Genomic DNA, 20770 nt, shown 5'->3' on the forward strand with positions numbered 1-20770 from the left:
AATCTCCATTCTGATTCATGAATATTCTAATTAATTTGGTATTGTAGAATGTAGATTGGTATCTGCATTATTAAAGTTCATAGGACTTACTACTGACTCACTTTTCTTTTTTTAATCATTAGCCTTATGTAGCTCTCAAAGCTAGAGAATATCTTGATAAGCCTGCAATACATGAGACAATGGTGAAGGTATGTAGATTATATCTTATATTTCCTACACAAATATAGACAACTGTATGCTGATGTCATTATGCAGGTTAGCGCTTATCTGCTTGGAGAATACAACCATCTTTTGGCCAGACGACCTGGGTGTAGCCCAAAGGACATTTTTGTCATTATACATGAGAAGCTTCCTACTGTATCGTGAGTATTTCTATTTCTATACATCTATGTTTTCTTTTGTGATCATCATCTATTTTTTTTTTGTTTCTACAGGACTCCAACAATATCCATTCTTCTCTCAACATACGCAAAGATTTTGATGCACTCTCAACCACCAGATCCCGAATTACAAAACCAGATCTGGGCAATATTCAGCAAGTGAGTTTATAATAAATAGGAGCTACACTTTTTTTTGTATATGCAAAATTTGATAATATTTAATTTCACACACATTAACAGATATGAAACATGCATTGATACTGAGATACAACAAAGAGCTGTGGAGTATTTTGCATTGAGTAGGAAAGGTGAAGCCCTGATGGATATATTAGCAGAAATGCCAAAGTTCCCTGAACATGAGGTATATTTAAGCGTAGGGTTTTAATTGATTGATTGATTGAGCATATAATAATAATAATAATAATAATAATAATAATAATAATAATAATAATAATAATAATAATAATAATAATAATAATAATAATTTATCTGATATGGTGATTGTTGTTGACTTTGATTTACCTTTTTGAAGTCTTCATTGATCAAGAAAGCAGAAGACACTGAAGCTGATACTGTAGAGCAAAGTGCTATCAAGTCACGCACACAACAATAGGCTTCTAATGCTTTAGTGGTGACATCTGAGCGCGAACCTCCCCAACTTGGTATGGTCAAAATCCCCAGCGTTGACCATAACTCTGTGAGCGTTGACCAAGAGTTGACTCAAGCTAATGGAATTTCACATGAAGTTGACCACCCTCAACCTGATATTCTTGGAGATCTTTTAAGCCCACTGGCTATTGAAGCACCTCCTCCTCCTGTAAGTGAAGATGATGCATTAGCTCTTGCACCTGTTGAAGAGCAAGATAATATTGTAAAGGTACTACTGTCTGCCACATGTCCTATCCTCATTGGCTATAAATATCATTTATGTCTTTATATTATTTTAACTTTCTGTTGACAACCTTACACAGCCAATAGGAGACACTGCAGAAAGATTTCATGCCCTGTGTCTTAAAGATAGTGGAGTTCTATATGAAGATCCTTATGTTCAGGTACTAAAAAGTCAAGTTATATATATATATATATATATATATATATATATATATATATATATATATATATATATATATATATATATATATATCACATATCATATATTGCATTAGATTTTATTTATTTTTTTGATTAATTATTATTATTCCAGATTGGTATCAAAGCAGACTGGCGAGGTCATCAAGGTCGCCTAGTCATCTTTTTGGGGAACAAAACAACTTCTTCACTCACTTCAGTTCAAGCAGTGGTTCTGCCTTCATCTTATTTAAAACTGGAACTCTCATCAGCAAAGAACAAGCTTCAAACCATGCAAACCATGGTGTTTGTCGTCCACACACAGCCTTCTCTAACAGCCCATCTTTTTTCCAGGGCAAAAGAGTTGGGCATGATGGGTGAAGGATACATGTGGATCATAACAATTAAGACTACCAACTTGTTGAATTCCATGGATGCTGAAGCAATCAAATCGATGCAGGGGGCTGTGGGTTTCAGATCGTATTTTCCAACATCAAGAAAGCTTCACAACTTTGCTTCAAAATGGAGGGAGGAACATTATGCAATTAATAAAAGAAACCATTTCAAGAAAGTCAATTATAGACTTCATTCAAGTAAGAATGAATCAAGAAGAGCCCTTGAATGAATTGGTCAAGCAATTAAAAACAAGATAGTATTTTAAAGATGTTAAAATTAGGTAAATTTACATCACAATGAAAAGTTCAATCCTACAAGTTTTTAAGCAATTAATAAAAGAAACCATTTCAAGAAAGTCAAACATCTATAAAATTGTCTATTCATGGAAGATGGAACTACCAAAGAATTTGCTGATTAATTGCTTGAAGGTAACAAAGTTCAAACTTTTTAAAGAAATAGAAACAAATTCAAGTTGATTGTAACAAAGAACCCTTGATTAGAAACGTTCAAACAATTGAAATCAAGAAAGTAATGTAAGTTTCAAGCACACACTAAGTTCGACCATGGCAAATTTCAAGCAATTCAAAATAACCCACTTCGAGTAAGATCAGATTAGTAAGTTTATTTAGTGATACGACCACATATAAACCAAGATCAGATCTATAAGAACGCTCCACTGATCTACTCAAATAGTAGACATCGAAGTCAAAGGATAGTTTTTAAAAATTATTAAACAGGGCAATCTCTGATCATAATCCTTTTCATCCATGGTAAGATATAGTAAGGTTATAAAGCATAAATAAAGAGAAATTTACCTTGCATAGAAGGTCTAGGGCAAACAAAGCCATTATTCACTAGAGAAATATTTGAAGGCATAGGAACAGCGGGCGAGTCGACTCTGAACTGCGTACCCACAAACTCGACCTCAACCGACATCTGATTCACATCTACAGCAGTTTCAATAGCAGTCTTGAGATCAGCACTTGGAAATCCAGCAAAAACGGTGCCGTTTCCAACCGGACCCGGAAAAGTACCAGACCCATCAGCAAAATCGACAAACACCCTCCATGATTTAAGCTCTTCGTCGGCATTATTGAGGACTCTGAGGGTTGATTCGAAGCGGTAGGGTTGATTTGATGTTCGGTTTGGTGGGAGCTTGGATCCGGATGTGTAAGTGTAGGATAAGTAGACGCCGTTGTAGGAATCGGACGCTGGTGGCGGTGACGGTGGTGTTGGAGTTGGAGTTTGGGCGGCGGTAATGGTGGCGAGAAGCGTCGCTGCTTCTCCCTTCTCTTTTTGTCAAATCGATCCCGCACCAGAGGTGCTTCCCCTTTCTCGATTGATTTCCATCATCGAGCCACCATGGCTGCTTGCGTTCCCATCTTCCTTTCTCGATAGATGAACCACGACCACCAGACCAAAACTCCCGCTACCTTCATCATTCTAATTCCCCTTTTTCTTTTTATCTATGGGGAATAAGAAACAAACGAGAATTAATATTTGGATTCTAATATTGAGACTTGAGAGTATAATACTTAATTAGGGCTTTTTCTGAAAATTTCAACATCGAGTGGGGAATAAGAAAACTATTGGCGAGTATTCTTAATAACAGCAGAGAGATGAAAAAGGTGAAATTACAGCAACGATGAAGTAGATGAATGGAAATCAGAAGCCCTTTTTCTTGATTGAGATGATGAAGTCGGGAGATGGAGATGAAATCGTAACCTTCGATCTTTGATTGAGAAGTTGCACAACAGTGTGAGGAGAATGAAAGATGCGTGAAAATGCTTAGGGCAGGGAGGGTAGCGGGCTTTTCTAATTTTTTGGCTTTTCTTTTCCCGCTTGTAACTAAGGAACGCGCGTTCATTAAAATTATAAAGCGACACATATAGAGGGCGCGCATTTAAGGTACAGCGCCCTCCGTGTTTTTAATTTTTTTTCTTTTGACACTAATTTAAAGGCACGCAATAATGCGTGACCTAAATCCTTAAATTTTCTGAAGAGATGACACTTTTTTAATGTCACTCTCGTTTGCGTAACATAAATTAATGAGTGTCGTAATTTGCGCGTCGTAAAAGGCTATTTTTCTAGTAGTGATCTAAACCTGGTTATCCAATTTTCACAGAGCTTCTCCCGTGAAGCTTTTCTTTCTTAGGGTCTTGAGTAAAACTTCTCAAATTTGAGCAGTAGGTTGTGAATTGGCATTCATAGTTATTATTCGTACCCAACGTTTGGTACGTTTGTTTCAGCTCAAGACATTTGATACCACGTCAATCTCATTACAATGATAGCGAATCTCACACGCCATCATAACACAATTTATCATTTATGTTATTCAACCAACGCATAGACAAAAACTTTGCCTCAATTCATCTATGTGCACTTCAATCCTTTACGTACATGTCGTTGTATACGAACAAGTTCTCTATTCCTTCACAAAGGTAGGATTAGTGCATTACACCATAGTTGTTCCACCTTCTAGACTACAATCTCTTGCTTATATATCCAGTTGGACTTTGTTTCCTTTGGTGTCGATACAGTTTGCGATTAGGCTATGATCTTGGAGAAGTTCCTGGTGGATCACTGGTAGTAGCCAACGTAAATTCCTTTGTTGTTAAAATTTCAGTGTTCATTTCTTGGGAAGAAGTCTTCACTTATACGTACACATTTATCAAACCCTTCACATTTTATTAAATTCTCCATCTTTTTATCCAACCCTTCACATTTGATTAAATCCTTCATAAGGTTGCTTAAATCATGGTGAGCCGAGAAGTTCACTATAGTCCATCGTTTGATTTTAGGGTAGGAAGAAAACTTTAGGTTTTTCTCTGACTTGTCATCATAAATGACCATGGTTTTCTCATAGGTAGTTTTGGTCATACAACTTTCTTGTAGTATAGATCTAGGCACAATAGGAAGGTAGTCGATTCATACCTATGATAATGTCCAAGCTTCCTCTCGGAATTGGTATAAGGTCTATAAGTAAAGATCGATCATTCATGGTTATTTTACCGTTAAAAAAAAAGATGACCGTATAACGACCTGATGTGACACAAGAAAATTTGTGTCATATAAACAACGATATCAGACTTTAGGTGAAGTGCGCATGAGATTGACATGAGAAACATGATTTGGTAAGTGCTATGATGAAATTTATAAAAATTTCACAAGTAGATTTGTGATATTTCACCAGTTGTCTATGCTCTCCAGGTTTTCTCCAAATCACTAGGTTCATGACTCAAAATTGGTTTAAGTTTAGGGTTCGCGAATATTTCAATCCACATCTATATTACAATTACTTCAGTATACAAGTGGTTAATGAGAAACGCACTAGTCACTACCGATGGTTCCTAGATTTCATTCCTTTTTCCGATCACAATTACTCTATCTCGAGTTGTTATCTTCTGGTTCTTCAGCTTTGGGCAGTTTCACCATCTTCATAAAAAGCGTTACTTTAACTAGTGCTTGTTCTAACTTCTATAGCTCAACTCCAAGTGCATCACCTATGGTGCTTCTCAATTCATGGTATAAGCATGGTCATTGCCCACGATTTACACATAATAGTTCTACTCGGTAAAATTTGTGCCTTTAAAAGTGTAGGTGACAGCTAATATTGTTAGCTTTCTACACAAGAGCTGACATGAATTACTAATTCCATACTTTTGCTCCAGGGATTCATTCCTAAAATCCATTCAATGTCATAGAAGGATCTAGGTTGACGTCACTATTACTTCCATGTTTGTTGCTTAAAAAATCTACCTTGTCCCGAGTTGTTGTTCCTGTTGACTTTGTAAGTGACCATGATGTTAGATACTAGTTGTTCGATTCATTATCTCAATCGTAGTTGCGGCAAGCAATTGTGCTGGTGTTGGACGATCACCGACTGGTCGCTTGTGAGACATCTTTTTCTCACTACAATTAGTTCAAGGGGAAATGAGTCGCATGAAAATTTCGACGTGTATATAAATGATAGTGCTAAAATTATGTTAAACGTGTAGAATTGTCGTGGGTTTGCCCAAGATTGACTCTACTATGAGTATTAGATGCAACACACTTTTACAGTACTAACAAGGGTGAAACTTTACACTTGGAACGGGTGAGAAGAAACCACCGGGTATTGGGACAAGTTATACAAAGTTACGAAGAAGATGTGATAGGAATCAACTTCTACCCGATGTTTTGATCCTACCTCAAGTTTTGAAGTTATGATTCTTTTGAAATGAGCTGTTTTGGAACCAGGGAAGATTTCTAACAACTTTCTGGTTTTGTGATTTCATGGAGTCTACTATATTCTCCTTCAAAAATGTCATAAAATACAAAGAATTCGTGTAGGTGTCCTTCTTTTGAACTTAGATGGTTCAATTGTAATTCGTACGTGAAACATCCCAAAAATACGACCCGAAAATTTCATTTTTAATATAACCAAAAATCATAAAACTGAGTATCATATAATAAAACCACACGCTACGCATCTCAAACCATACTAAAATACTGTGAGAAAACTGAGTCACAACTGTATCAAAACATATCTAAGAAAACTGTATCAACTCCCAGGACAAAAACTGAAGTTGTGGTGTGTGCGATGCCATCATCCCGAGCTCTTCCCTTTACTTGCGGAAGTACCTGAAACCAAAACTGAAATCGTAAGCACGAAGCTTAGTGAGCTCCCCCAAACTACCACATACCATACAACATATAAAGCACATACTGGGCCTTGCCCACTGCATCGGACCGAAGTCCGGAACTGACTGCTCGGACCGAAGTCCGGAACTGACTGCATCGGACCGTAGTCCGGAACTGACTAGGACCTCGTCCCCTGCATCGGACAGGAGTCCAGAACTAACTGCATCGGACCGAAGTCCGGAACTGACTGGGACCTCGTCCCCTGCATCGGACCGGAGTCCGGAACTAACTGCGTCGGACCGAAGTCCAGAACTGACTGAACATAGCATAACATAAACACGTATTTGCTAACATAACACATATACTGCATCGGACTGAAGTCCGGAACACATAACACAAACATGCTTGAATCACAAAGACATCAAGCACTCTAACTACTGCATCGGACTGAAGTCCGGAACTACTGCTAACTAAACGGGCCGGCATTGTGGTCGTAGACCCGTTCCTACTGGAAGGAAACTCACCTCGTGAACTGGCTGCTGTGTGTATGGCTCTAGAAGCTATCTGCTGCTGCTCTGGTATCTCCCCGACTACAATTCCATAAACACACTCAATCAGATACTGATCACTGCATTGGGGTAAAATGACTCTTTTACCCCTGGTCAAAGTCAACTCTCCCGGTTAAAGTCAACCTACAGTTGACCTGACTCGCCGAGTTGGGCCGCCAACTCGCCGAGTCTCTATTCTCTCTTCTCAACCCTACTCATGGTTACTTGTCGAGTATGGCATCAACTCGACGAGTTCCCCTTTGATTCTAAAACTCAGGCAATCTGCATCCGACTCGCCGAGTCGTATGAATAACTCGACGAGTTGTTCTTCGAGCTAAGAAGATTGCCTTGGACTCGCCGAGTTGTATGAACAACTCGTCGAGTCCCTCCATTACTAAGTCTGACCTCCAACTCGCTGAGTTCACTCTACAACTCACTGGTCCCCACTCGGCATCACTCAAAAAGGGGAAAAATCGGGGACTCGCGACTCGACTCGCCGAGTTGTTCTTCCGACTCGCCGAGTCGCTTGCATGCAGCTACTCTAAACTCGATTCTGCTTGAATCCAGCGTATAAAACTTATTGATCTGGGCTCCCTTAGCTCGATTAGCACGTAAAGATTCTATCTTTACGTGTCCATAAGCATCCATGAAGATAATAAGGCTCAAAAAGCATAATAAAGGCTAGATCTAGGGTTCTCATGCAAAGCATCTTCAAAAAGGCAATAGATCCGGGCTTTATAACTCCTAAATGAACAGATCTAGGGATATCTCGACCTATTAAGGCATCCATACAACTATAAGGTTTGGAAAATACCTCAAACTAGCCCTAGAAGTGTTCTAATGGAGGTTTAAAGCATAAAACAGAAGGAATCCGAGAAATACCTCAATGAACTCTGATTTTGCCCTTGGATCTTTGCTCTACACCTCTTTTCTTTGGTTCTCTCTTCTTTTTATTCTTCAAACCTTCAAGATTCCACACAAAATACTTTAATCAATCAAGGGATGGATTAGGGTTACTCACAGCTCTCTCTGAGGGTGAAGGAGGCGAGTTTGGGGCACATAACATTGCTTAAATAGTGAGCAACCCGGGGATTTAGGGTTTCTTCCTGGCAGGCAGACTCGCCGAGTCCCGAATATGGACTCACCGAGTCGCCGACTTACACGTGCTCGAAATCCCATCCCTACTCGACGAGTCAGGCTATAGACTCGTCGAGTCCCTCTTGAAAACTTCTAAATAAATATCATGAAAGCAACATACCAGAGACGGGTCATTACAGTACGACTCATAACAAAATAAAATGGACTAATTACTTACCGAAGCCGAATTCGAAATAATTCGTGAAGGTGTGTGTGACAACCCTATATTTTTCCAAAAGCAGTGTAATGCTCAAAAGTCAAAAACAACGAAAACTATTTGGAATCAACTAAATTAACCTCAAAAATAAAGTGTTCAAATATCTAAGTTGGGATGCATCAAATATTAGATATCGTGCCAAGGTTTCCAAAAACGTAAAGAACGTTCAAAACCGGGTTATATTGAAGAAATTATAATCAATCGTATATTTACGACACACCGTTAAAACGCTATTTAACGTAAAAAGTGAAATTTCAATAAAATGCATTTTAGCCTTAAGGATCTGAACAAAAGTTGTAGTGTTCGTTAAACTGTAAACGTACATAAAAAGATCGCCCAAATTGGACCTCGTATGAAGAAGTTACGATTTTTCCTAAGTTTCGTAACAGTAGTAGAGGGCTAAAAACTCGAATTGAAGATCGAGTGTTTGTTAGCTATCGCCACCTAAACGAAAGTTGAAGATCTCCACAATAGGAGTAAAATGATAAAAAGACAAACGAAAACCGACGTCGAATAAAGAAACTATGGATTTTTAACGGACTTTAGCAGTCCCAGCCTATTAAAAATATATCATTAAAAATAAAGTCAAAACTAGCTGACGGAGTCTAAATGAAAGTTGTAGAGCATAATCTCACCTACGCATGGATATAAAGAACGCGAAAAACGGAGCCCGTACGCGAAAATTACGGAATTTAGAAGATGGGAGACTGGAGTACACCCAGCATAATCCCAGATTACGCCCAGCATACTAGACCCAGAGTCGAGTCCCATCGGCTGCAACTCTATGCCTAGTTAGACCGGAGTCGTAAGCCGTGACGCATTTTTACGCCCCGCGTAACCTAAGTACGCCCAGCGTACTCCGGTGGTACGCCCCGCGTACGCGATCCTCCAGCACTATAAATAGAGGGTTTGAGCTATGGTTTTTTGCACACTTTCTCAAACTCCCAGTCACCCTCTCATACTTTCAAGCTCCAGAAGCTGTCTCGACGCCCTCGGTTTCCGCACTCGAGCCCCCGACGAAAGATCTATGCTATCGAGACCCCCGAAGAGCCCGAAGGCGTAGCCTTCCGCAGTCAAAGTTCTGCTCAACTCTAGCCTCTCTCTCTTCAAACCAAACGAGTGAGTTCATACCCCTACCTTTCATACCCCCGAAGAGCCCGAAGGCGTAGCCTTCCGCAGGGAATCAGTAATATAGGTAACTACCAGCTTTTGAAGAAGGAACGCTAAGGACGTTATTATTAAACATTTATATCATCATATTGTAATATTCTTTTGCTAATATGTATAACGCAACAATATACGCTTTCATTATATATATGATGGTTGTGTTACTTTCTTTACAATATTCAATTGTTGTGATACTACGTGAAGTCATCCACCCTCGAATGTTTCTGCCATTCTGGTTTGGGGGTGTGACAGATTGGTATCAGAGCATTGTTTATAGTGAACTAAGTATATCGAACGACATAAGATATACAAACTATAAATGCAAAGGAGACCAAAAACCCTCTGACAAAACGTTTTCATGAACAATATATTTTCTTTTAAAATATACATCTTTACTCGCATGTATTAATCTCGTATCATGACAAGTTTTCTAAAAAATATTATGGCAAATTGCGACACTACGATTGGGCCTCGGGGTATGTAATCAGGTCGAGAATAAATATAGCCTGATCAACTATATTTATCCTAGATTTGACCAACGTACATCGAGGAATGGTCATAGTGGACAACAAGCCAAAAAAACTTACCAAATACAAATTATTTTAGATTCGCCAATTTGAAATACTATAGGAGTATTGTTAAAAATAATTGTACAATGAAACATTTGCGCTCCGTAAGGATATTGTTAAACGTAGGAAGTCGTTAAATAGAAATTTCTTTTCTTATAAAATTCTCATACCTCTATCCTAGTACAGACAAATGGCCGGATTCCATTTACCGGGAGATCCCTACTACCCAAACCAAGGCAACGGCGGCTGGATAGAAGAAGACCAGGAGGAAGACCCAGAGGAAATCGAAGAGGAAGTCGAGGAAGAACTCGAAGAGGAAGTCGAAGAAGAATTCGAAGTCGAAGTCGGAGAGGAATTCAAAGTCGACGAGGAGGTTGAGGAAATTACTTGTGGAACAGACTCCGAGCCGGAAGTAATCGACCCTCCCATCCCTTATCCTCCCGAAATCAGACCATATCAACCGGGACCCATTCCCATGTGGGGAAGCCACCTCTACTATTGGAGCCGCCAACAAGGTGTACGCCCTCCCTTCGGCATGTGTCGAGATTTTTACAATGTCAGTGGGGGAGGCTCAGCTGATCGAGCACTTCTTGTTATTGTGGGCGCTATAGCTACCCAGAACTACCATGCAGACACGCAAGCAGCCAGAGTTCGCGAGGTGAATGCTGCTACTTAGGGTAACGCCGCAGACATCCGCCGTCTGGAAGGACTACATGAGAATACCCAAATCTACACAGGGACGCTTCAGAATCAAATGATAACGACACTAGCAGAAATAAGAGAGATGAAGGAACAACAAGCAGATCTCGAGAGGCGCCTGATGGGAGTCAAACAGTCGGATGCCGAATCTAGCTCCAAACGTGCAACACGCCGCAAGTATAGCTTGCTCAAACCCCCAACAATTTTGTTATAAAATAGGACTTCGGATAAAATTTTTTCCCTTATTTCCTTTTGTATCTGTAATCGGAGACCTCTAGGTAGGTTAAATTTTCCAAACAAGAAGCGTAATGTAACACACCTCAGGTGTGACCTATATATAAATATGAAGTACTTCTTTGTATACCTCTCGGAACTTATGGGATTAACTAAAATTACTATACCTACCTTGAAACCATAAACTAAAGTCAAAACAAATTACAAGATACAACTAACACACGATTGTCAAAACATTAGAAACTTATAGTATTCATTCTTATTTTCTCTACCAGAACATGCCTCCTCGTAGATCAGCACGCAGAAACTCAACTTCAACACCACCTCCACCACCTCCTCCAATTATGGATGCCATTATATTCCAAACTGTTGTAACCGCTGCTGTAACCGCAGCGATGGCTCAAATGAGCAACAACGGGTCGGGAGTAGGAACAAACAGCTTTACAAATGGCCAAGGTCAAGGCCGTTCAGGGGTATGCACTTACAAAGACTTCACCAACGGAAAACCTATTCCCTTTTATGGGACTGGGGGAGTATTGGCTCTATCTCAATGGATAGAGAAAACGGAAGCTGTATTCGAAATTTGCGCATGCCCTGAAGAAAGCAAAGTAAAGTTTGCTGCTTTTACTTTCTCTGAACGCGCCCTGACATGGTGGAACGGTCACGTCAAGACACTAACCCTAGTGGTGGCGAAATCCATGGGTTGGGAAAACTTGAAACGAATGCTCCTTCGAGAATACTGCCCAAGAGGCGAGATTCAGAAGCTTGAACAGGAACTGTGGGGCCTTTCGATGGTAGGCTCGGACATCGCAGGTTACACCAACAGATTCAGTGATTTAATAACACTTTGCCCAAGAATGTTGATCCTGGAAAGCCAAAAGGTCGAGAGATACATCTGGGGACTATCACCCCAACTTCGAGGAAGTGTGTTAGCTTCCAAACCCATGACCTTCGACAGCGCCAAGGAACTGGCGCAATCTCTCGTTGATCATGGTGTCTGTCAAGGAGTCACGGCTATCATGGCTGAACCAACCAAAGGGAACAGCAGCAACGAGATCAATGCCAACAACAATAGCAAGAAGAAATTCTGGAACAAGAGAAAGGGGCAAACTTCGCAAGAACCTTCAAATAAACAAATGGTTGAGGTTCATGCTACTACTGCTCCCACCACAACTCCTGTTACCCCTGCGCCAACAAAACCATATGCGGGGAACCTGCCCAAGTGCAGCAAATGCAACTACCATCACCACGGTAATTGCCGCGAGATGCACTGTAAGAACTGCGACAAAAAAGGGCACACATCCCGTTTCTGTAAGGCACCAGTGCGACCAGTCACTCAAGTTCCTGGTACTGGGATAAGCCAGGCATGTTATGGGTGTGGAGAAACTGGGCACTTCAAAAGGGACTGCCTGTAATGCCTGTGTTTCAGGCTTGCCATTTGTAGCAATGTAATAGTCTAGGTTGACCTTTGTAACCCATTTTGAAGTAATAAGATTGTATTATTTGAGTATTTTGTGTTTTGTGCTTAATTGCTTAATTATGTGGTTTGATTAATTAAGAATAAAAATAAGTGTCAAAATTTAAGTGTAAAATAAACTTAATATATTTGATTAATGTTGTAGTAATTGAAACGAGGTTTCCGAATATATATAGAATGCCCAAATCTGACTTCGTATGAGGAAGTTATGATTTATCGAAGTTCTGGCTTAGCGGTATACAACCTGTTTTACTCGATTTGAGATCGAGCGGTTGTTAGCCGAAGCAATCTAAATGAGAATCGAAGATCTCATTATTGGTATCGAAGCGATAAAAAGTTAGGCGAGAACGGACGTCAAACGAAGAAGTTATGAATTTATAACGAAAGTTTCTGTCACGGCCTATTAAAAATAATTAATAAAAATAAAGTCAAAATTAGCCGACGGAGTCTAAACGAAAGTCGTTGAGCGTAGTCTCACCTTCGCGTGGATATAAAGAACGTCGAAAACGGAGTTTGTATGAACAAGTTATGAATTTCCGAAGTTTATTAATCATTTTGTATTTATTTTTAATTCAAAATTCGGAAGCATTATCCGAACGAGTCATTGATCTGATCTGAGGTATGCGCCGCGTACTCGAGTACGCCCCGCGTACTCCGAGGGTGTCGACATCGCAGCAAGTGGATTCGGATGACGCATGCGCTTACGAACATTGGAGCAGTACGCGCTGCGTACTGCTGTACGCCCCGCGTAATTGAGGCTTCCAGCCTCTATATAAAGGATCCGAGGACAGCCTTCTTTGTTGTTCAATTTCTTCTCTTCTCTCTAGTCTTTTGCATCGTTTTTCGTGCCGAAGCTATCCCGAAGTCCCGGTATCATACTCTAGCCCCGAGGCAAGTCCCGAGATCCTGAAGATCCCGAGAAGTGCGATTCCCGAGTCAAAGCTCTGCCCGCGAGAAGTTCGATTTTTGTGAAGATCTTCCAGATCTGCTGTGGATTACTACTTCTATAAGCCGTAGTGCTGTCCGATCATCTTCTGATCAAGTGAGTGTATACTAACTTTCTTAAACACAATAATAATACGACTTTGCTTCGAGTGTATTAATTATATTGTTGTTTATAAGTGTGAGTGTGTAGTTATTTTCTTTCTAATACAATAATACGAAGTATTTTATATAAAAATACGTGCTATGTGTATATATTTGGTTGTGTTATGTGTGAATGAGTATTCACTCTCTTCTATCTTATAGATATGCTTATTTCTTTATCAGATCTGTGTTATGTGTGTGTGTGCCTCATCTGTTATGTGATATATGAGTTGATTAAAGCATGCTATACAGGTTTTCTTTAAACTATGTATACAAATGTATATTTTTATCTACTAATATGTTGGGTAGAACATGGGTAGACAGTTGGTGTGTAATAAACAGATGAGAGACCTCGTTGTTGTTTGATTGAGTCATCTAGCGGAGTTTAGATGACGACCACTGGCTATTCTAGACAGTCTTGTGGAAACATTAGCAGGTTCGCCACCTGTAGGTGTTAATGCACTTGGGTGTTCATTCGCTGTACTCCATCCCACTCATGGTTGCCTTATTTGACTTATATTGTTGAGGTACCCCCGAAGCATGTGTTGTCGCCCCGATGAAATATTCTTAGACTAGGTCCCTTATGTTAGTTGTTTTAGGGACATTAAAGTGAGAATAACGGGAATGGGTAATTGGGTTATTGTTGGTTGGTGAAAATTAAATATGATATTTATTGTGGGTTGAAAACTCTATATGCTCACCAGGCTCCCAAGCCTGACCCACTCAGTTTTAAATTATATTACAGGAAGTGGCGGAAGGGCATGAGATGGATGAACCATCAAGTTGTTTTGTTTACAAGTCTGCATATGTTTATATTTGTTATATGACTTGTAATGTATTCGTTTATGCTTATTGGTCTGTATCGGAACATGACACCCCGAGTTTTGATTATAATGAAAATACATTTCTTTTATGAAATGCTTCGGTAAACATTGTTTTATCATGTTTTGTTTTTGGGAACAAATTCCGCAACTCTTTCAAATCAAAAGGATTTACTCTGAAAATATTTAAAAGCATAAATGAAAATCGGTCTTTTCTGGCCGAGATTTTGGGGATGTCACAGTTGGTATCAGAGCATTAGTTTAAGCGAACTAGGAATTTGTAGGATTTCTAGACTTAAACTTAGAATGCTAAGTGAAGTTTTGAGATGTGTGTCTGTTGTGATTTAGACACGAGCACTAGTTTATTTTAGGAAAGTTGCCTAAAATGCTTTTATGTGCTAAATGTTATATGTTGCCATATATATGATATTATTTGTTCGGATCTATGGTCTGTTGCCGACCGGATCTAGAAACCTTATGTGTGTAGGATTCTAAGCGTACGTCTACGATATTAGAACTAGCATGTAAACGTTTCGGAGTGATAAGGATGATTTGATTATCTATCGTGATTGAGGATCTAATTCGGTGTGTAGATCAAAATGGTGAGAACAAGAAGTGGAGTTGGAAATGCTGACGAAAACAGGAATCAACCACCAGTGATTGAGCCAATACCTGTCGTAGCAGCAGCACCTGAGCCAATAACCATGGCTGGTGTGCAATTGATGATTCAGACGATGCTGGATCGTCAGATGGAGGAAACTAGACGGTTGCTTCAACAAAATTGTGAAGAACTGTCGATTCGTGTGGAAGAGCCTGAACTGAATGAAGGGCACTCGGAAGGTGGAAACTTCAGTGGGTCTATTGGTCAAGCCAACCCACCAATAGTTAGGCAAGATAACCATGAAGGAAGGAATGATGGAATGGGATGCAAGTACAAGGACTTTTTGACTTGCAAACCATCGACCTTCCATGGAAAGGAGGATCCGATTGGGGTTATGGATTGGATCTCCGAAATGGAGTTAGCCTTCATGACGTGTGGCTGCAGAGGTAAGTTGCAAACTATCTATGCCGTGCGTCAATTCCGAGGTGGAGCCGTTCGTTGGTGGAACACTCTAGGGAAGACTTTGAGCCCTAACGAGCCATTGCAATTGTCATGGGCAGAGTTCTTGGTGCAGCTTAAGCGCAAGTTCTGCTCGGCTCAAAATCTGTTGGAGTTGGAGAATAAGTTTTTGACATTGACGAAAGGTAGCATGTCAGTTGATGAATACACCAATAACTTCACCGATAAGATGGAGTTTGCCTTGCGTATCGTTCCAGATGAGCTGACAAAGGTGGATCGGTATGCGAAGGGACTTCCATGGGAGTACGAGGTGCCAGTACGTCAGGCACTTACTCTAGAGGCAGCTATCTGGGCTGCCAAGTCTGTGGAGAACATGATCAAGGGGAGAACCACCGACAAGGTTGATGTTGGTGAGAAAAGAAAGTTTGAGGGAGCATCTGGTTCCGATAAGAAAGGAAAATTTTCAAAATCTGATTCGAAAAAGTTTGGAGGAAAAGGAGGCGAAGCAAAGTGGTGTGATAAGTGTAAGAAAAAGCACTTTGGGAAATGTAGCGAGGATGTGACCTGCTACAAGTGTGGAAAGGTTGGACATTTTGCCAATGAATGTCCGAACAACAAAAGGACGTGTTTTGGTTGTAATGAAGAGGGGCAGATTTTGAAAGATTGTCCGAAGAAGAAGGAGGCAGCAAAGCCCAACATTCCACCAAAGCCGAAGGCGAGAGCCTTCCAGATGACACTTGAGGCTGCTAAAGAGGAAGCTGATGTCGCTTCAGGTACCTTTCTCGTAAATGATTTACCTGCTCAAATATTGTTTGATTCTGGAGCCAACTACTCCTTTATTTCGCATGAGTTTGGTAGAAAGCTAGCTTTGCCTATTGATAGACTAGATGATGCTTTATTAGTCGAAGTAGCTAGTGGCAAGTTTGTACCTGTTAGTCATCATATGAAAAGCATCTTAATTGATCTGAATGGGAATAAGTTTCACGAGGAATTATTGCCTATCGAACTAAATGGTTTCGACATCGTGTTGGGAATGGATTGGCTTAGCGCCAATGATGCCGAAATTTTGTGCAAGAAGAAGATAGTTAAAGTAAACCCGCCTGGGAAAGATTCGTTTATGGTATATGGGGACAAACGCAGAGTGAATTCTAGAATCATTTCTCTAATGAAAGCCAGAAAGTGTTTGACCAAGGGATGTACATCATATTTAGCATTCGTGATTGATGCTAAGAAAGAAAAGAAGGTGATGCAGAGTATTCCAGTGGTGTGTGATTATCCGGAAGTATTTCCCGAAGATCTTCCTGGATTACCACCTGATAGACAAGTGGAGTTCAGAATAGACTTGTTACCAGGAACCACGCCAATAGCAAAAGCACCTTATCGATTAGCACCGACGGAGATGAAGGAGCTAATGATGCAACTTCAGGAGTTATTGGACAAAGGTTTCATTAGACCTAGTTCATCGCCCTGGGGAGCTCCGGTGTTATTTGTAAAGAAGAAAGATGGAAGTATGAGAATGTGCATCGATTACAGAGAGCTGAACAAGGCAACAATAAAGAATAGATATCCGTTGCCGAGGATTGATGACCTGTTTGATCAATTGCAAGGTTCGAGCTATTTCTCGAAGATCGATCTTAGGTCAGGATATCATCAGCTAAAGGTAAGAGAGCAAGATATCGAGAAGACTGCATTCAGAACTAGATATGGACACTACGAGTTCTTAGTTATGTCGTTTGGACTAACCAATGCTCCATCAGCGTTCATGGATTTGATGAATAGGGTTTGTAACCCGTTCCTTGATAAATCTGTGATAGTGTTCATAGACGACATTCTGATTTACTCGAAAAGCCAGGAGGAGCATGGCAGACACTTGCGAGAAGTGTTAGAAGTTTTGAAGCAGGAGTAGCTGTATGCGAAGTTCTCCAAATGTGATTTTTGGATTCGTTAAGTCCAATTCCTGGGTCACGTGGTCAACCAATAAGGGATAATGGTTGATCCAGCGAAGATCGAAGCTGTGATGAAGTGGGAACAACCGAAAAGTCCCACGGAGATTCGAAGCTTTTTGGGATTAGCCGGATATTACCACAGGTTTATCCAAGGCTTTTCTTCGATTGCTACTCCATTGACAGCTTTGACCCACAAAGGAGCTACTTATGCTTGGAGTGAGAAGCATAAAGAAGCATTCGAGAAGTTAAAGAAGAAGCTATGCGAGGCACTGATACTTTCTCTACCCGATGGAGTTGAAGACTTCACTGTTTATAGCGATGCGTCTGGTGTTGGATTGGGTTGTGTTTTGACCCAAAGATAAAAGGTGATAGCATATGCGTCTCGACAGCTGAAAGAGCATGAAAAGAATTACCCGACTCATGATTTGGAGTTGGCAGCGGTAGTTTTCGCTCTGAAAATATGGAGGCATTACCTCTATGGCACGAAGTGCAAACTTTTCACTGATCATAAGAGTCTCCAATACCTCTTTAATCCAAAAGAATTGAATATGAGGCAACGACGCTAGCTAGAATTACTTAAAGACTACGACTGCGAGATACTTTACCACCCCGGTAAAGCTAATGTTGTTGCTGATGCTCTCAGTCGGAAGGTCAATCTTGAAAGGAAGAGGCCAAGAGCGTTGAGAATTGAAGTTGTCTCGACCATTGTGGAAAGTATAAAGAAAGCTCAAGAGGAAGCTTCTGAGAAAAATGACCGAAAGGAGGAACGTTTGGGTAAAACGTTGGTGTTTGGTACTAACGGTCATGGACTGAAGGTATTCCAAGATCGTATTTGGGTACCTAAGTCAGGAGGAATTAGGGATCTTTTGATGGAAGAAGCTCACAAAACCATGTACTCAATTCATCCGGGTAGCACTAAAATGTATAAGGACCTGAAACCCTACTACTGGTGGCCGACGATGAAGCTTGATGTTGCAAAGTATGTGGCCGAGTGTGTGACTTGTGCGAGAGTCAAGACACAACATCAGAAACCTTACGGGAGTTTAGAACCATTGCCTGTGCCTATGGGTAAGTGGGAAGACATTGCTATGGATTTTGTCACTAAACTGCCCAGAACAAAGAATGGTCACGACATGATTTGGGTGGTCGTTGATCGATTCACTAAGAGTGCGAATTTCATAGCAGCCAGGGAGAAATGGTCTATGGAAAAGCTTTCGAATTCTTACATGAAGGAAATTGTGAGGCTTCACGGTGTTCCGTTAACGATTGTATCGGATCGTGATAGCCGTTTCACCTCAAGGTTTTGGAAAAGTCTACAAGAGGAAATGGGTACCAAGTTATGTTTAAGCACAGCTTACCATCCGCAGACTGATGGTCAGAGTGAAAGAACAATACAAACACTTGAAGATATGCTGAGAGCATGTACCTTGGAATTCCTAGGTAATTGGGATGAACATTTACCTTTGGTAGAATTTTCCTATAATAATAGTTTTCACTCGAGAATTAAGATGGCACCATATCAAGCTTTGTATGGACAGAAGTGTCGTACGCCGTCTTGTTGGCTTGAGGCTGGGGAAAAGCAGCTTATGGGACCGGAGATGGTTCATCAAACTGCTGAAAAGTTGAAAATAATTAGGGAAAGAATGTTAGCAGCTCAAGATCGTCAAAAGAGCTATGCTGACAAGAAGCGAAGACCGATGACTTTTGAAATTAGAGATTCGGTTTTGCTTAAAGTCTCGCCGTGGAAGGGACTTATAAGATTTGGAAAAAGGGGAAAGTTGAGTCCAAGGTTTATTGGACCGTTTAAAGTCCTTCAGAGGATTGGGAACCAAGCTTACAAGCTCGAATTACCCGAAGAACTGAATGGAATTCACAACACCTTTCATGTGTGTTATTTGAGGAAGTTCACGGGAGAAGTTCCCGATATAATTCCAATTTCTGAATTGAGAATTGATGAGAACAAAAGGTTGATTGAAGAACCAGAGGCAATTGTTGACCGAAAGACTAAGAAGTTGCGACGCAAAATGGTTGGGTTAGTGCTTGTCCGATGGAAACATGCGAATGGGCCGAATCTCACCTGGGAGTCGGAGAGTGACATGTTGAGTCGCTATCCGCATTTGTTTGTTGATGTGTGATTCCGGGGACGGAATCATTCTAAGGTGGAGAGAATTGTAATGCCTGTGTTTCGGGCTTGCCATTTGTAGCAATGTAATAGTCTAGGTTGACCTTTGTAACCCATTTTGAAGTAATAAGATTGTATTATTTGAGTATTTTGTGTTTTGTGCTTAATTGCTTAATTATGTGGTTTGATTAATTAAGAATAAAATTAAGCATCAAAATTGAAGTGTAAAATAAACTTAATATATTTGATTAATGTTGTAGTAATTGAAACGAGGTTTCCGAATATATATAGAACGCCCAAATCTGACTTCGTATGAGGAAGTTATGATTTATCAAAGTTCCGGCTTAGCGGTATACAGCCTGTTTTACTCGATTTGAGATCGAGCGGTTGTTAGCCGAAGCAATCTAAATGAGAATCGAAGATCTCATTATTGGTATCGAAGCGATAAAAAGTTAGGCGAGAACGGACGTCAAACGAAGAAGTTATGAATTTATAACGAAAGTTTCTGTCACGGCCTATTAAAAATAATTAATAAAAATAAATTCAAAATTAGCCGACGGAGTCTAAACGAAAGTCGTTGAGCGTAGTCTCACCTTCGCGTGGATATAAAGAACGTCGAAAACGGAGTTCGTATGAAGAAGTTATGAATTTCCGAAGTTTATTAATCATTTTGTATTTATTTTTAATTCAAAATTTGGAAGCATTATCCGAACGAGTCATTGATCTGATCCAAGGTACGCGCCGCGTACTCGAGTACGCCCCGCGTACTCCGAGGGTGTCGACATCGCAGCAAGTGGATTCGGATGACGCATGCGCTTACGAACATTGGAGCAGTACGCGCTGCGTATTGCTGTACGCCCCGCGTAATTGAGGCTTCCAGCCTCTATATAAAGGATCCGAGGACAGCCTTCTTTGTTGTTCAATTTCTTCTCTTCTCTCTAGTCTTTTGCATCGTTTTTCGTGCTGAAGCTATCCCGAAGTCCCGGTATCATACTCTAGCCCCGAGGCAAGTCCCGAGATCCCGAAGATCCCGAGAAGTGCGGTTCCCGAGTCAAAGCTCTGCCCGCGAGAAGTTTGATTTTTGTGAAGATCTTCCAGATCTGCTATGGATTACTACTTCTATAAGCCGTAGTGCTGTCCGATCATCTTCTGATCAAGTGAGTGTATACTAACTTTCTTAAACACAATAATAATACGAGTTTGGTTCGAGTGTATTAATT

At 40.4% G+C, this 20770-nt stretch overlaps 2 protein-coding genes across 2 annotated transcripts; both read left to right on the forward strand.

The window, feature by feature from the left end:
- Positions 1–234: 234 nt before the first annotated feature.
- LOC128127883 (AP-2 complex subunit alpha-2-like) lies at positions 235–993 on the forward strand. Its single transcript, XM_052766610.1, has 4 exons — positions 235–362; positions 435–539; positions 621–741; positions 913–993. Exons 1-4 carry the CDS (start codon positions 250–252, stop codon positions 991–993), a joined length of 420 nt encoding a protein of 139 aa, XP_052622570.1. The 5' UTR covers positions 235–249.
- A 4-nt stretch (positions 994–997) lies between these two features.
- On the forward strand, positions 998–2073 carry LOC128127884 (AP-2 complex subunit alpha-1-like). The gene is made up of 3 exons (XM_052766611.1): positions 998–1257; positions 1352–1432; positions 1585–2073. The coding sequence occupies exons 1-3, from the start codon at positions 1045–1047 to the stop codon at positions 2071–2073; spliced, it is 783 nt and encodes a 260-aa protein (XP_052622571.1). The 5' UTR covers positions 998–1044.
- The last annotated feature ends 18697 nt before the right edge of the window (positions 2074–20770 follow it).

This window comes from Lactuca sativa, chromosome 8 (genome assembly GCF_002870075.4).
Source record: "Lactuca sativa cultivar Salinas chromosome 8, Lsat_Salinas_v11, whole genome shotgun sequence".
Taxonomy (NCBI): Eukaryota; Viridiplantae; Streptophyta; class Magnoliopsida; order Asterales; family Asteraceae; genus Lactuca; species Lactuca sativa.

Excerpts from the sequence above, each read along its gene's own strand:
- LOC128127883 (XM_052766610.1), top strand. The coding sequence starts at position 250 with ATGCAGGTTAGCGCTTATCTGCTTGGAGAATACAACCATCTTTTGGCC. Across the intron at positions 363-434 it reads GAGAAGCTTCCTACTGTATC|GACTCCAACAATATCCATTC; the intron begins GTGAGTATTTCT and ends TTGTTTCTACAG. Across the intron at positions 540-620 it reads ATCTGGGCAATATTCAGCAA|ATATGAAACATGCATTGATA; the intron begins GTGAGTTTATAA and ends ACACATTAACAG.
- LOC128127884 (XM_052766611.1), top strand. The coding sequence starts at position 1,045 with ATGGTCAAAATCCCCAGCGTTGACCATAACTCTGTGAGCGTTGACCAA. Across the intron at positions 1,258-1,351 it reads AGCAAGATAATATTGTAAAG|CCAATAGGAGACACTGCAGA; the intron begins GTACTACTGTCT and ends AACCTTACACAG. Across the intron at positions 1,433-1,584 it reads ATGAAGATCCTTATGTTCAG|ATTGGTATCAAAGCAGACTG; the intron begins GTACTAAAAAGT and ends TTATTATTCCAG.